The sequence below is a fragment of the Bacillus rossius genome (assembly GCF_032445375.1).
Source record: "Bacillus rossius redtenbacheri isolate Brsri chromosome 9 unlocalized genomic scaffold, Brsri_v3 Brsri_v3_scf9_1, whole genome shotgun sequence".
In the NCBI taxonomy this organism is placed as follows: Eukaryota; Metazoa; Arthropoda; class Insecta; order Phasmatodea; family Bacillidae; genus Bacillus; species Bacillus rossius.
Window position 1 is genome coordinate 18,570,004 of NW_026962012.1, and position 16,151 is coordinate 18,586,154.

Genomic DNA, 16,151 nt, shown 5'->3' on the forward strand with positions numbered 1-16,151 from the left:
TAATGATTTTTGGGCGAAATACACGCAAGGGTATTACGACAAAGTAGTTTCTGGAGCTACAATATTGTGGACATTATGTTAGAGAAAATGCCTTGTTTCTACCCACTGGCAGTATTCAGCTCGCAGTTGAATGCAGGGTGGCATAGTGCATCTAACATGTACACCCAAAATGTTTTATTTATTTATTTATTTATTTATTTATCAATTTGTTACATGCCTACCAACGGCATAAGGCCATGGGTGATAGGCACGATAAACATAAAAAAAAAATACATAGAAAAAACAAATACATGAAACAAAATGAATAACATTGAGGACAATACTATAATAACACATACACAAGACAATACAGCAAGCAACTAACAGATAAACAAGAACAAGTTTCATAATTCTATAACAACAGTAATGATAATCCAGATCCTGATTATAAAACAAAAAAAAAAAATTAAATATGGTAGCATCTTTAACCTTAAAATTATTCAAATTAAATTAAGATAAGAAAAATTGTTTTATATTTAAATTATTTTTTGATAGAGAGACATAGCAACCATGTTTATTAAAATTTGTTATAATTCTGTATAATATATCATTTGATTTGCCTAAGGAGCATAATAAAGGTGTCTGTCGACTGTTATAGGTGGGTACTTTAATCCCAGTATTATCTAGAATATAATTGCATTTAGTTTTATTTGTATAACAGTTATAGATAAAAAGGACATCTAATAGCTCTCTTCTTAGAGCTAAAGATCTGAGAGAGGATAGACTATTAGAATTGTTGGTAATGTTGGTCTTTTGATTAATGATATTGATTAATTTATTTTGTAATTTATGTATCTAGTTTGTCACTATCTGTTTTTGTGATATTGTTCCAGACCACGGAGGCATACTCAATCTTGGATCTTACTAAAGCTAAATATAAACTAACAATAGAATCTAAATTAGTGGCATTGAAAGTAATATATTTAATCAACGCTAACAATCTATTACATTGCGATCTAAGAGATTCAATATGGTTATGAAAGTACAATTTATTATCAAGTAAGACACCTAAATCTCTAACACAAACTGACTTCAAGATAACATGATTACCAAGTTTATAATTAGAAGCAATGATATGATGTTTTCTGGAGAAGGTTATAGATGTAGTTTTCTCATAATTAAGGTCAACAAGATTTCTTTTACACCAATCGAAAACTGATGAGATGTCATTTTGAAGAAGTTTACAGTCTAGATGAAGAGAAATTTTTCTGTAAATCTTAAGATCATCAGCAAAAAGTAGGCAATTTGAGAATTGTAATACTTTGGTAATGACAATGTCATCTATAAAAATGTTAAAGAGAAGAGGGGATAATGTTCCACCCTGGGGTACACCAGAACTAACTATATGTAGATCAGATTTAATATTATTAATTGAAACATAAAAGATTCTATCTAATAAATAGCTATTAAACCACTTTAGATATTTATTGCTTAATCCTATATTTGATAATTTTGTTAGTAAAATACAGTGGTTTACCATGTCAAAAGCCTTGGCTAAGTCAAAGTAACATGCGTCAACTTGACCCCGCGTTATTACTTCTGAATAAATTGGGTTAACAAAACTAATTAAATTAGTAGTAGTAGATTTCCCCTTTCTAAACCCATGTTGACAGTCAGAGAGTCTATTTTTAGGATTGAATTCAAGATCCTTACATATAATTTTGTCAAATACTTTAGCAAATCCATCAAAAGTGATATCGGTCTGTAGTTTGCAACATTAAGTTTATTCTTATTTTTATGTACAGGTATTACCTTTGCAATTTTCCATTTTTTGGGGTAAATTCCGCTATTTATACTAGTATTGAAAATAAAGTTAAGTATAGGGGCCAGAATAACAGCACATCCTTTTATAATAAAATTTGGAATACCATCAGGCCCAGTTGACATAGTGGATTTCAATGATTTAATTCCCCAAAGTACAAGGCTCTCAGATATGGTAGTCATAGGAATAGAGCACTTACTGTTTTCAGAAATTGACTAATTTAAATTATTTGTAGGTGATACATAAATGCTAGAAAAATGATGTGCAAAACTGTTAGCAATAAGTACTGGGTCATTGGTAACATTATCATTGATTTTAAGAGATAATTTCTGTCTGTATCCTTCTTTCATAATTTTTACATAGTGCCAAAAAAATTTTGGATTTTTTTTAACTTTATTGTTAAGATTTTGTAGCCAAAAATTTTTGTCCCGAGAAATGAGACTTTTGGCCTCTCTTCGGTATTGAGAAAATAAATCATAATAATAGGGGTTCATATTTCTTTTGTATAACTTATGGAAATGTTTTTTGGATTTTAATGTTTCTATAAGTTGTTTGGAATACCAATGCGGGTAACTGGATTTTTTATTTATTTTATTCGGGATGTAGTTCTTGATATAATTAATCAAAGTAGTAGTGAGAAAATCAACCATTAGATTAACATCATCAGATTTGTACAGTGTAGACCAGTCATGTTCTTTAATTGCCATAAATAGACTTAAATAATCACCTTTTTTGTAGTCCAGATAAGAAGACGTAGTATTAACATCCCTTGTTAATATATCCATTTTGATATTAATTATGATAGCAGGATGATAAATATCTTCCGTAACAAGAGGATTTAATGATTTGCTGACCAAACAATATTGTAAATTAGAGAAACAAAGATCTAAAAGATGGATGGGCTGCTGAGTATAATTGAATTGAGACAAGCCTAAACCTGTTGTGAAATTGCATATAGCCATAGCTTTGGCTGATAAGCCTCTATAATTTATACTATCAGACTGAGAATTTAGCCAATGTATACCAGGCACATTGAAATCACCCAGTATAATAACGTTATCTAAACAATTTGCAAATTTTTCTTCGAGATCTTCAAAGTAGGACTGGTAGGTTGCCGTAGAAGTATCAGGAGGAATATAAATATTGCCAAGTATTAAGAAGTTGGTATGTGATGTTTTGACCTTAACCCAAATAGATTCAATTTCATGATGCTTAGTTATCTTAATCGAGAAAGCAGAATTGAATTTTTGCTTGTTGATAGCAATTAAAACCCCACCACCTCTATTTTTGTATGTTAATTTTGCGTTTCTATCATTTCTAAAAATCAAATATCTATCGTCAAAGTAATGCGAGTCAATACAATTATTATTAAACCAAGTTTCAGTTAAGCAAATAATGTCAAAATTATTAATAGCTAAATTATTATAAAATTCTATTGATTTAGTTCTCAGTCCTCTCACATTTTGGTAAAGAATTTCCCACTCTCATAAGTCCAGTATGCGCAACACGGGTTTCAGTGTGCTCCTCCAGGCACCGGAATGTGATCTTGGACAGAAGAATTTAATGCAGAGTTGGTTGTTTCATGGTTATTGATGTTTTTATCAGCTTTCTTAAATATTTGATCCGGGAATAGCTTACCATAAAATGGGCTGATAAGGCAGCCGCTCGGCCAGAAAACTGTATTGTGTATCATGTCAAAGTCTTCTTCTAATACTGATACATGGAAAGATGCATAGGTGTCATATTTGGATCGTAGTTTAACGACTTTCAGTTGTGATAGATTAAGATCACTGGTTATATAATCAACAACTTCTTTTTCTTCAACTGATGGGTCAAAACGGGTTACAAATAATGCTTTTGTTTTTTTGAAAGCTGGTTTTGAAACTGTTTTAAGTGATGAGATGTTCCTCATCCCAACTTGTATTTTTGATTTCTTTTTGTTGTCAGACTCAGGCTGGTTTACGTGGCTGCCGTTGGATTTGTTCTTACGTGAATAATGCACGGTGGTAAAACCTTGCTCATCAGTAGTCCGCTTGATAGGAGAAGTGTTTACTAAGTTGCTTGCATCAGCGTTGCTTGCAACACGGGAAAAGTGCTGACTGGTAACGAGGTCAGCCGCACGTTCAACCGGCGCGGCGACAGATGTTTCAACTTTCTTTTTCTGTTCAATTTTCTTTTGTTCTGTAACTTGACTATAAGTTTTATTGGTTTTCTTTGGCTCAGTTTGAGGATTTTTTTCATTTTTGATCTTGAACACTTCTTCACTTAACTTCACAATCTCATTTCTGGAGTCGCCCAGTAAAGTTTTTAATACCTGATTTTCATTTTTAAGGTCGTCAATTTTAGTATTCATAGATTTAACAAGATCATATAATTCAATAAGTTTGCTCATTTCCATGGAAACGGGTGACATGACTACATTACCAGATGCAGTTGAATCCTTTTGGGATGATGACGTTCTAGAAGGCTTGTTTGAAGTCGCGTCCTCTTCTGGGATAAGTGTTACTTTCAGAGCATTAAGATTAGTCGTATTTACACTCTCAGTTTGAAACTGATTTGGCGCAGTATTCACATTCGTTTTTTTTGTCGGAGACCGGAACATGTTCAAGTTATCTATATGGTCTAATTCACAATTAGTTATCTCAATCGTTGCATCACTATAGGATAGAGAAAATCCCTCAAAATCCGACTGACTGAGTAGTGAGGAATTAATACTGATTATCTCGTTCCACTAGTAAAGAACAACAAAGATTAGATATAATACCGCGGAGCTCGCACTAAACACGTCCGTCCGCTTGGGACACACGGCCGCGACTGAGACACACGGCCGCGATTTAATTTTGGTAGGCTATGTGAATTGTTTTCTAGTGTTTAGGCTTGACATGTCGGTTAATTTATTTTACTTAAAGTATTTTGGGAAGTAAACACTGTTCAGTTAAACTCGTTAGTAGCTGTGTGGAGATCATTACGAAAAGTGTTCAGTATACAATGGTCGAACAGTCTAGAAAAGCATTGACCTAAAACTTGAGTGGCTCACTGCTTAATTAATTTGTCAGGATGCAATCATCTTCAGGAATTTGCAATGATGCTACGAGTTGAACATTTTCTTGTTTTGTATTGAAAGTTAACATTAAGGTTCATGAGGAAAGGAGTGCTGTAGGACAATGCTTATTCAACCAGATAGGAAACAACTGATTCTGATTGTAACGAAAACATTTATAATAGATACAATGAAAATTAGACATGATGAATGCAGCATGTTCAAAGATCTCAACTGTACACTTTCTGTTTGTAACAAACTATTGAATATATTTTTCTTTTCGTAAACTAGTGTTATCTTTAAGTTTGTTATTTAAAGTCAAAAGCATGAGATATAAGCATATGTTATAAAATACATTTGTTGTTTTATATGAAAAGATATTTAAAGAATTTTAAACTATTACTCTGAACTTAGGTAGTGTCCATCTTTCAAAACAAACACACTAGGGTAACAGCTAGTATTTCTTTAACCTTTTATTTAATTTGCAATCACCAAGAGACCTCTGGTGTCATATTGGTTACAAATGGTATTGAAACAAAAAATATTTAGGCTTGCAAACCACTCAAAATTTAAAAACTGTAAAAAGGTTTTAAGATTTAAATTTATGTTAAGTATATCACGAAAGGTTTAACTTCTCCTTACATAAGCTACATGACCCAGATTCACAATACGGAATGGTGATACATGCGATCATTTAGAAGTATCATTTAGTTTGTTTCCGTAATAATTAAATAACACTCAGTAATTTTGTAAATGGACGATTAAAATCTCTTGAATTCCCACTCTCTGTTTTAAAAAGAATTACTAATGAATTGAAATTTATAGGGATGTGCGAAAGTGACTTTATCCACACGAAATGAAAGTGAAAGAAAATTTATCAAGTTTCGCGAAAGTGAAACGAAAATGAATTTTTCTATGAGATAAATATATTCTTAACGAAAGTTAAGCGAAATTTTTTAATTAATAAAGAAAAAAAGTGCCCCAAAATTTGCTCTTCAGTAATAAATTTTATTACATAAATCATTTTGGTACCTTTTGATGTATATATAAATATTACTATTTAATAAAATCAACATCCGCCCTAGACCACACAACACAGCCCCATGTCACTCGTAAATTTCAAGAATCAATCCAGATCTTTCAGCGCACAGACTATTTCCTTTACAGTCGTAATGTCGCAGTCTATGATAATATATTTATCACGTGCATGGTACTGATGAAAAAATACGTGAATACTGCGGAACGGCCGCCATCTTGCACCACTGTCACACATGGCTAGCTCAGGAAGCTGTAAACTAGGCAATGGACATGGTCAAAACAAAACATAACAAATGGTTGCTGCCAAGTGGTCATTACATGCAGTGACTTGTTGACCTTTTTGTCTAATTGGCTGTATATTATGAGGATTTTATATGCCAGTCAGAGTATGTAAAATTTAAATAAAGCAGACGACAATGTTTTTGTTTGGCTGTGCGCGAATAAAAGTAGGTACGTTCTTTGTTTATGTGTATACGGTAAATACTAAATAGTGTACTAACAGTTCTGGAATGTATGTTTTACGAATATAGTACCTACACTACTGTTTGAAAGCAAATGAATCAGGTAATTTTTCAAATATTGCATGATTTTGTTTTGATACCTAGGCCTACTGTAATCACGGTTGAATTTTGTTTACTTTATCTGCCATGTTTGTTCAAATTATGATTTTACCGTATTTTCATTAACGTGAGTTTTTTTCATCACCACGTAAATTAATCTTAATGGAAATCTTTTTTCTAATTAATGTAGGGATGGGACGAATCCACATTTTGGTCGAATCCGAATCCTTGTTCGAATCCTCAGTGTTTGTCATCGAATCTCGAATCCCAGTCCCACACTAAACTTCACCACATGTTATTAAAAAAAATCACACATTTATTTTAAAAAATTACATAGGCCTATGTATTAAAAAAATCACATGTGTATTTATAAAATTATAAAATAAGTGCATAGTGTATACACCTGATATAAAATAGAGACAAATAACCTCAAAAACCACACACGTAAGTTTGCATCTGTCTAATTCTCTGTTAAATTAATCCTTCCTATGTTTTCAATAAAATACGTTTGTATAACAGACACCATTAAAAAAAAGTTACGTTTTTTTTCTGCAATGTTATATTATTGAAGGTTGGAAATGATAGAGTATTTATGCTAATTGACAAAATGCAGCGTAGTTTATCTTATGTTTGTGCCATTTCCGTTACCTTTATAATATAGTTTAGGTATACAATTTTCTAGAGCTGGACGAACCTCAGTTCTCTGGTTTCGAACCGAGCCGAACCGAACCTCATACAGAAATAATTGTTTTGAATTAAAATGAACCGATGACCAGCATTTTGGTCTTTAACTGAGTGGTGAGAAAGAAAGGTTCTCCAGCCATATGTAAAATTAAAATATTATATAGCTTAGCTTATATATATACCAACTTTTAATTCATGAAGAAGTTCCAGCATTTTGGTCTTTAACTGAGTGGTGAGAAAGAAAGATTCTCCAGCCATATGTAAAATTAAAACATTATGTAGCTTAGCTTATATATATACCAACTTTTAATTCGTGAAGAAGTTACATCTAAATTTCAAAAAGACTATATTCCTTTTTAAGTGTACACTAACCTTCATTTAAAAAAAATATTATAAAGATGACGAACATTCAGCATAAGGCCACATAACATATTTTTGTGGTAGACATAACCTAACATTTTTAAAAAGTAAAACTTTTTAACAGGACATAAAAAAAAAGACGAATGTGAATTAAGTTACCTATCTACATATTTTTGTGGTAGACATAACCAAACATTTTTAATAAGTGAAACTTTTTAATAGGACATCAAAAAAAAGACGAATGTGAATTAAGTTACCTATCTACATTACAAAACCCGCTGACTGCAGTTGCTGTTTTCTTGGAAGAATGCTGCTCGTTAGAAGAAACTGTAGACTTTTTTTTGGGGTGGTTCTGGGTCATCCGGGTCGTCATTATCTTTTATCCATTTGGAAAACTTAAACGACGTTAGCCTGCTCATCGCAAATCACTTCAAGAACAATAATATTGTAAACGTAACGTAAAAAGTGTGGTTATAGAAATTTGCGTCGGAAAAAAGAAAACACGAGAAATAATGATGGCTGCCGCGACTACTCTAGTCAAATTAGTACCGTACTGTAAAATTTACTGGACCAGTACTTTTAATACACAAGATTAAATTAATATTTTCATTGCCTGACTGTTATAACCAAAAAGGCCAAAGAAAATAAATACATCCCAGTAATATAAAATACGTAATTTACGTAATCATTTCATACCGCATTTGTCTTGTGTTAACTTGATCACGTTAGTTTTGCCGAAATACGAGAGTTCTCGTACATGCGCTTTAGTTTAACGTATGGGGTACGCAATCTTTGGTGATTTTACAACACTTCTCGTACACGCACTATAGTTAAAGGTATAATATACAATACCTTTGGCATTTGTACGATAGTTTATATTACGTAGTACGACAAATGCATACAAAATTCTCTAAAGTAATCAAAAAACAAAGCGCGCCCATATGAAAAAATGCTATGCGAGTTATGCGAAGATTAATAATTTTTTATTTTATTTTGTCTGAGCTTGAAACTGTTGAGGCGACGATTATGCGATAAAAGTCGGAATATTACAAGTAATAGAATTTTGTTGAGCTGTTTTGTGAATGGTCTCAAATGGGGGTTAGAAAATTAGAAAAACGTAATTTTTTTTAAACGAACGTTCGGTTTTTCGAATATATTTTAAGAGATTTCGAACCGAACCGAACGTAAGGGTTCGGTTCGGTTCAAAATTTTCAAACTTCGCCCAGCACTACAATTATCAATTACTACCTAAAGCTCTTAAAAACCCACCTCGAATCCCACCTCGGATCCTACGAATCCTCGAATCCATAGGATTCGGTATATTCGACGAATCCAAGATTCGAAAATCCCATCCCTAAATTAATGTCTTTATATGATTTGCATATGTTATTACATTATTAGTAATAACAAGCAAATCATATAAAGACATTACAGTAGAATCTCAGTGCTAAGTACTTACAGGTACCTCAAGTTTTTGTACTTAGCACTGAAACATGCATACATATCTTTACAAAGAGAAAAAAAATATATAAAAAAAAAGCTACAGGAGAGCCGCAATGCCATATGTATTCGCAACTGCGACTTGCTTTTTTCCCCTTGTCTAGTTCTCTGAGTATATCCACTTTTTCCTTAAGCGTGAATTGCTTTCGTTTCTTTTTATCTCCAGGATCATTCATATTGTAGCACAAATACAATGCGGTGTTTAAATAACGTAACCTGAAAATAAACTCAACAATAACAATAAACAATCCCGGCACAGACATCAAACAGTATTTTTAGCGTAGCGTAACACTTTTGTCTAAATAATTAATACTTCTCTCAAACCTCCGTCTTTCGATGTATCGAATGGTGTTGTGTTGCTCACGTCGCATACTACGTACGGTATAATCTATGGTTGTGCCTGTTTGTTAACTTTGTTTTGAGAATCTAGAGGTTAGAAAATACGTTGCGTTGGTATTTGTGTATCTTTGTTCTACTACATTAATCATTTAGCTGAAAATTTATTTACCAGTTTAAGTAAATTTTGGTGTAGTAATGCCACGCTACTAGTAGAATTTATACGTTATAGTGAAAATGATACTTTAAACTGAAACCGTTTTGCATGGCGAAGATACGATTTTTGGCGGGGACTTAAAAAAAATTTGTTAAGTGAAATATACTTTATAATAAGGAACGTTATTGTACCGGTATTATACTGTACATTTTTATTAAATTACGATTTCTTTTTCAACTAGAACAAACGAACTTCGGTAAGCTATTGAACTTTCGTTTGGCTCGAAATATTTCGCTAAAAACGAACTTCGACAGATGAAATTCTTACCGATATCGAAAATGAAAGTAGAAAAATTTCGATTTCGGTATCGGTATACCGAACATTCGCACAACCCTAGAAATTTAAGTTTATAAAGAATAGGAAAACTTGCTCATGGCCACTCGTTCGACAAAACTAAATTCCAGGTTTTTTCTAAGATATTTCATTAATGTTAGGTTTTAGGTAATAAAAATACAGTAAACTCTCGATTATCCGTGTTAATTGGGACCTTCTGATGCCCGGATAATTGAATGCCCATAAAAAAAACCGGATAATCCGTTTCACCATTTAAAAATGGTGTATTTACTGGCAAAAGAGTGTCTCTTCAGTAGAATTCTATGAGTACAAGCAAAGGCTTTGTATACCGTGTCCCAGATTATTAGACCGTAAACAATACTGGCACTGTGTTGCTGCCATCCTTCTCCTGTCCCCTTTATTGCTACGGGAGGGAGAGCGGTGGCAGTCCCAACTCAGTATCTCCCTCCACCCTTTTAACAACCTATTATCCGGGGTCACTACAAAATAAAGTGTCTGAACCACAGCACAATATTATACACCTTTTTTTTCCCCTTCCAGCTATTGCATTTTATTTTTCTACCTCGCGCTGCAAGATATTGTTTCTTGTTAATTCCGCCTATTAAAATTAGGATGCACTTTACAGTCATAACTACGAGTATGGGATACTACGAGACCTTCGAAGTTACAAGAGTTTTGAAATGCACCGTCAGTTTGACTACGTAAATACCGTATTGGCCCGAATATAAGGCGACCCCGAATATAAGGCGACCTGCAGTTTCAGGAGGCCAAACAAATGTAAAAGTAATTTTTGGTAGAAATTAATGTGAAAATTCATTAGACATACATTTTGTGTTGATAAATCGTTTTTGAATTTATGTATAACAATTAATTTATATTTATCACATTACTTATTTAAAATAAGTTTGAATGGCCTACCCTAAAAGTCAAAAGAAAACAATTAGAAAATATTTACATTTTTAAGTATTACACTATAAATTTTTTCGTATGTTTACTCTAATGAAGCTGCATAATTGTCATCTTCAGAGCTGTTTATTTGTCTAGACCTCGTTCCCCGCCATTCCACTGATGTGTGATTGTTCATTTTTCACAGTTTACTGTATCTACGAATTTAAAATTTTTACAATGGCTATTAATCACTCTTAAAATACAGCAATTAACTTTCCGTTTGACTTAAGCTACGTATTACCACAGAACAAGGCGTATTACTATTTTGTAGTGTGTTAAACGTAAAAAAAGCAAACAAAGAATGCATCTTGCCGGAACAAAACAAGTGGCTAGCTGACATGATGAAGCATACGGCCAAGAATAACTTCGGTTACGTGACCGCGTATATTTGTCCATATTACTCTCTGACAGAGAGAGTCTGTTCTATGAATTTGAAAGAATAATCTATTATAATTATGAAAGGTTTTTACATAAATAAGGAGTGGATTATTAAAATAGCTTTTGAAGCAACGTACCAAATTCCTGTTAATATGGCGTCTTCGTGCGTGTTCGGCAATGTTCGTTTTACAACAAAGAAATATTGTGGAAAGACAGTTGGCAGCCGTGAATTTCCAAACATTACATCCGAAATGTTTGTAAACGTAAACAATCGTTCTGAAAATAACTGTGATATTTTAGTACAAATATTTCCGTTAAAAATCTGAAGATAAATTACCGTAAATATTAACACGCGGTTGTACACAAAGTACAAATATGAATTGTGAAATAAAAGGTTGCCATTTTGAGATGCTTCAACATTCACGTTTTTACTCAATAACAAATATTTTAATTTTCAACTTCAAACAATTGTGAATTACTGCAATATTAGGTGGATTTATCGTTTTTCTCCGTGTGAGGTAACAAAGTTTTAGTTAATATAAAAAATCGTGAACGTTTTGTTAAACAATGTTTCTACTGTAGCTTTCAGCTTGGAACTAATGTTTGCGGTTCTGGCGTCTTGGGTGCGAAAATAAGGCGACTTCCAATTTTTGCATCTCTCGTTTATGTAAAAATGGTCGCCTTATATTCGGACCAATACGGTAGTAATACTAAACTAATCTGGTTATTACGAGTGCTTCTTTGTTGGCTCTTTCGTAAGAAAGAGTGATTTAAATGGCATCTTCAAACAAGGAAAAATACAGTAGTTGGAAGGAAAAAAAGGTTCACGCAGTAAACAAAGGCTGCAAAGCAAGAGAGGGCCGTGGCTATGCTGGCGCCGGGGCTGTGGACCATGACTCACAGCTAGCTGTCGAGAAAGAATGAAGGCTGTTGTTGGATGGTTGTGTGGGGGGAGGAAGGGGTGTCTGGTGGCGAACAACATGCTCCCTTTCTCTCTCTGTCTCTCTCTCTCGCTCGGCGGTTTCAAGAAGCCCTCCCCTCTCAATGTGTTACTGGCTGCTGAGAGCCCTGTTCCTTTTGTGCATGTGTGAGACCTCATTGCGTGCGTGTGTGAGACCTCGTTGCGTGCGTGTGCGTGGCAAAAAAAAAAAAAAAACACAAGCACTCTTCTTGTGTAGCTTTACAGGTTTTAATGATGCAATATTCCAATAGCGTCTGAGCTTTCTCACAAAATAACCTTTGTCTAGTTGTGTGGAGGAACCAGGGATACTGCTGCTATGTTGAGATGCGCCACACAAAGAATTCACTTTTATTAATATAATATCATTAAAGTTGTGACCATTACTGTGATAATGTAAAACACATTTTTTGTCAGGAGTGTGGGAAGGTAAAAAAAGTAGAGGGACCTTTTTTTTTTTTTAGCGTGGCGGGGTGCTGTGAAAAGAACGCTTGAAAAGAAAATGAAAAATAAGGGGGGGGGGGGGGGGGGGGGGAAGTTGAGCCGGAAGCAGCAGTGAAGGCATTCCTTTTTGGTTTAAAGTGTGACCAATTGACGGGTGAAGGTGGCGGGGGAACGAGGATCTGAAGGGTTAGGTAAATAGCTTTCTGACACAGCAGTAAAAAAAAAAGCGCAGCGCAGTCGCGGCGTAGCTACACCCCTTCATTTTTTTACAACTTCATAAAAAAATCAAGCACAGATAACCCGAAAACCGGATAATCCAGGCCCGGATAATCGAGAGTTTACTGTATATCCAACCATGTTGGTTACATCGTAACTAATTATCATGCCATGACTGTAGAATGGTGTTACTTGTTTGTTGATATATTTTTGAGATTGTTTTTAAATTTATTTGAGCATGTTGAGTAAACCTATGACAGTTTAAAGTAGAATTTGTGAGTTTGAATATATTTCCTAAGTGGCAGGGAAGATAAATTTTGGATGTCACCCACATTTGTAAGAATTTTTATTTTAGTGCATTCAAATGTTTATGATATATGTAGGGACTTCAGAGGTTAGAGTTGAACAGATTTTTCTCATTTTTTTGTCCATTTGTAACTTCTCAGTGAAAAGCTTTGGCTTTTAACTGAGAAGTTGGAGGGGTAATGTAACAACCCAGAGATTCCAGCCTTCCTCATGCAATCAAGTAATAATAATTGTTTGTCATATTTCAAGTTAGATGTAAAGTTTTTCCTTTCATAAGTTATTGCGAACGTAATTCACCGGGTTTATTGTTTTTATTTTCAAATTAATACATTTATTTTTCTAGTATTTTTTTTTGCTGGCTTTTTTGTGTGGAAAGACATGCTGACATAATTTTCCTTCGTTTTTTCCACGACCGAGGCTTTGTTTCACGCGCTAGGCATGTGAATCACGGTCACGGGAGTAGGAGACAGAGACAAAATTGCTGCGTCGTGGGAACAGAAGTAAGAATTTCGTGGAAGGTTCTGTTACCATGCACCGTGATTGGCTGAGAATTACGTCAGCGAGTCCAGGACACTGCCCGCACGAAGGGAAGGAAGGCTGTAAGACCAGTCAATGTGCGAGCACCGGGCCGAGTGGTCGGGCAATGGCTCCGGATATTATTTTTTATATTTTTATGTACATTTAATATTTTATTTATTCTGTTGCGTGGAATATAGTGTGATTTTTCCATGAATAAATAAAAGAGGTAATCGAACATTGAGTATAAATTACTTCGTGACCTGCAACCTGTATGTTCCACTCATCACCTAATTTGAGCTAGCCGGAGGTGGTGGGTGGTGACAAAATAGTAAAGTAACTTAAGTGATTTCAGTCTTTCTTGAATTAAACGTAACAATCTGCCTTAAGGGTTTGATGTCTATTAATCCAACAGTCATTTAATGCAGAAACAGAACTTTTAAAAGGCAGCGGTATATTGTTGTGATCCATTCTGTGCTCTAAAGCCTATTTTGGCATAATATTAATTGTGATGGGAAAGGATTGTTGATTGAGGCCGGCCAACAACCGGAGGAGAAGCCACACGGGACCAGACTGCCGTCGCACCTGAGGGAGGCGTACGTGCCCAGCGAGAGATGGCTCAGCTCAGGGTCGTAGTAGAAGTAGACGGAGGAGACGCAGCGCGGCAGGATGTCCACCACGCCCACTGCGATCAGCCGTCCGTCCAGCCAGTACTGCTGGTGGAAGGAGCCGTAGCCGCTCGCGGGTCCGTCGCTAGGCTCCCAGGGCTGCCAACACATGATGTTCCATACCACACGCTCTCATCAGTAGTTACAGGTATCAATCATGTGCAATAAAACATACATAAAAATATGTGACTAATTTTATGTTAAATTAAGGAAACACTATGTATAATATGCCAACAAGGAAAAAAAAATTCTTTGGTGCCTAGGATTTTGGAGCTGATTTTAGCTACATTTAGGGTGCTCTACTTTTTGAGTTAAGTGTGAAAAATGAAGTCAAACCACCTGCATGACTAAAGCCACTTCAACACAGGGATACCCCAGGATGGGAATCCCATTCTTTAATTCAAAGCTTCAACTAAATTTGAGGCCAGTTTGTGAGTTTTAACCATGCAGGATAGATCAAAGTCGATAAAAAATGAGTTCCAGTAGAAGTTCTGTGAATCATTCTGTGTTTTGCTACACATGCAAAGAATACACATTTAATAAAGATAACAGAAAAACTGATACAGTCAAAACTCATTAATACAAATCCGCTCAGTACGAAATTCCCGTTTATGCGAAGTACTTTCACAGTCCCAGAAAATAAGGTATGCTTTCCTATGTTATTCAGTACTTTTAATACGAAATACGGTTAATATGAATTAAGAAGCTGTTAACGTGTATAAGTAAACTGTTAATACGAATTTCACAGCCGAAGTCTAAAGTAAATCATGTCTTCATAACCGTCATGTAAACAAACGTGTCTCCAAAGATAGATGTATGTATCCTACAGCGCAAAATGGTCGAAAAACAAGATGAAAAGTTCAACTCTAGTGGCGATGTTAGTAACTAAACTAGAAAATATGCCATGTTGTAAACGGAAAACAAAAAGGAAAGTACTCTATACCTTATTAATATTAGTCGTCGGAAGTGTACATACGTAGAAGTTTAAACAATCTATGGAAAAAAGGTCTCATATTTTCCATTGTTCACGCACGTGTGTCTTAACCTTAATTTTGAGTGTGAGTTGTTTTGTAATATGACTGCGAAACGTAAACGCAACGACCTTACATTGCAAGTTAAAGTTAAAATTATCGAAGAAGTAGACAATGGAGGGAGAACGAAAACTGAAATTGCGAGAGAATTTAACATCCCGCAATCGTTGTTGTAGAAAATACTAAAAAATGGTGAAAAGATTGAATAGGCTTTTGCGAGTTCCTGCAAATTATCAACAAGAAAAAGAATGCGAGGCCCAAAACATCAAGAAATGGAAGCTACCTTGTTGCAGTTATTTGAAAAAATGTGTGCAGCAAACTTGCCTATTTCTGGACCTATGATTCAGAAGGCAGACTACCTAGCATTGAGGTTAGGAATTTCAGACTTCAAGTTCAGCAATGGTTTGCTACAACAGTTTAAGGATCGCAACAATCTTGTTGGCAAAACTATGTGTGAGGAGTCGGCAGCAGTAGATACGACCAAAGTTAAAGATTGGATACAGACTACTCAACCAATACTTGATAAGTACTGGCCTTTGATAAGCTTTGTAATGTGGTAAACAATGCCTATAAGGAAAAAAATAGTGCAAACCAGAATTGTTTTTTTTTTTTTTTTTAAACCAAATGTTTGAATAGAAAATGTGTCATGAATGCAAGTTTATTGAAGTTTGTAATATGTTTTATTCTTTAAGTGTTGATTTGTGTGTGTTTTCTTCAGTGTTTACAAATTGTTATGCATGTAGTGAAGCCAGCTTATACTATCAACAGTGTATATAATTTTCTTTATAGTTGTAAATATAGGCATATAAAGTTCAATCAATTTTTTTTGTCATGATATCCTAATAGTTTGGTTAAT

At 34.4% G+C, this 16,151-nt stretch overlaps 1 protein-coding gene across 4 annotated transcripts in view; it reads right to left on the reverse strand.

The window, feature by feature from the left end:
• The window catches only part of LOC134542733 (arginyl-tRNA--protein transferase 1), a 49,377-nt gene that overhangs the window by 4,726 nt on the left and 28,500 nt on the right, over window positions 1–16,151 (reverse strand). For all 4 annotated transcript variants that reach the window (XM_063387229.1, XM_063387230.1, XM_063387227.1 and 1 more), the window contains exon 8: window positions 14,182–14,363. In XM_063387229.1, the coding sequence (XP_063243299.1) occupies window positions 14,182–14,363 (182 nt within the window). The remainder of the gene's footprint in view (window positions 1–14,181; window positions 14,364–16,151) is intronic.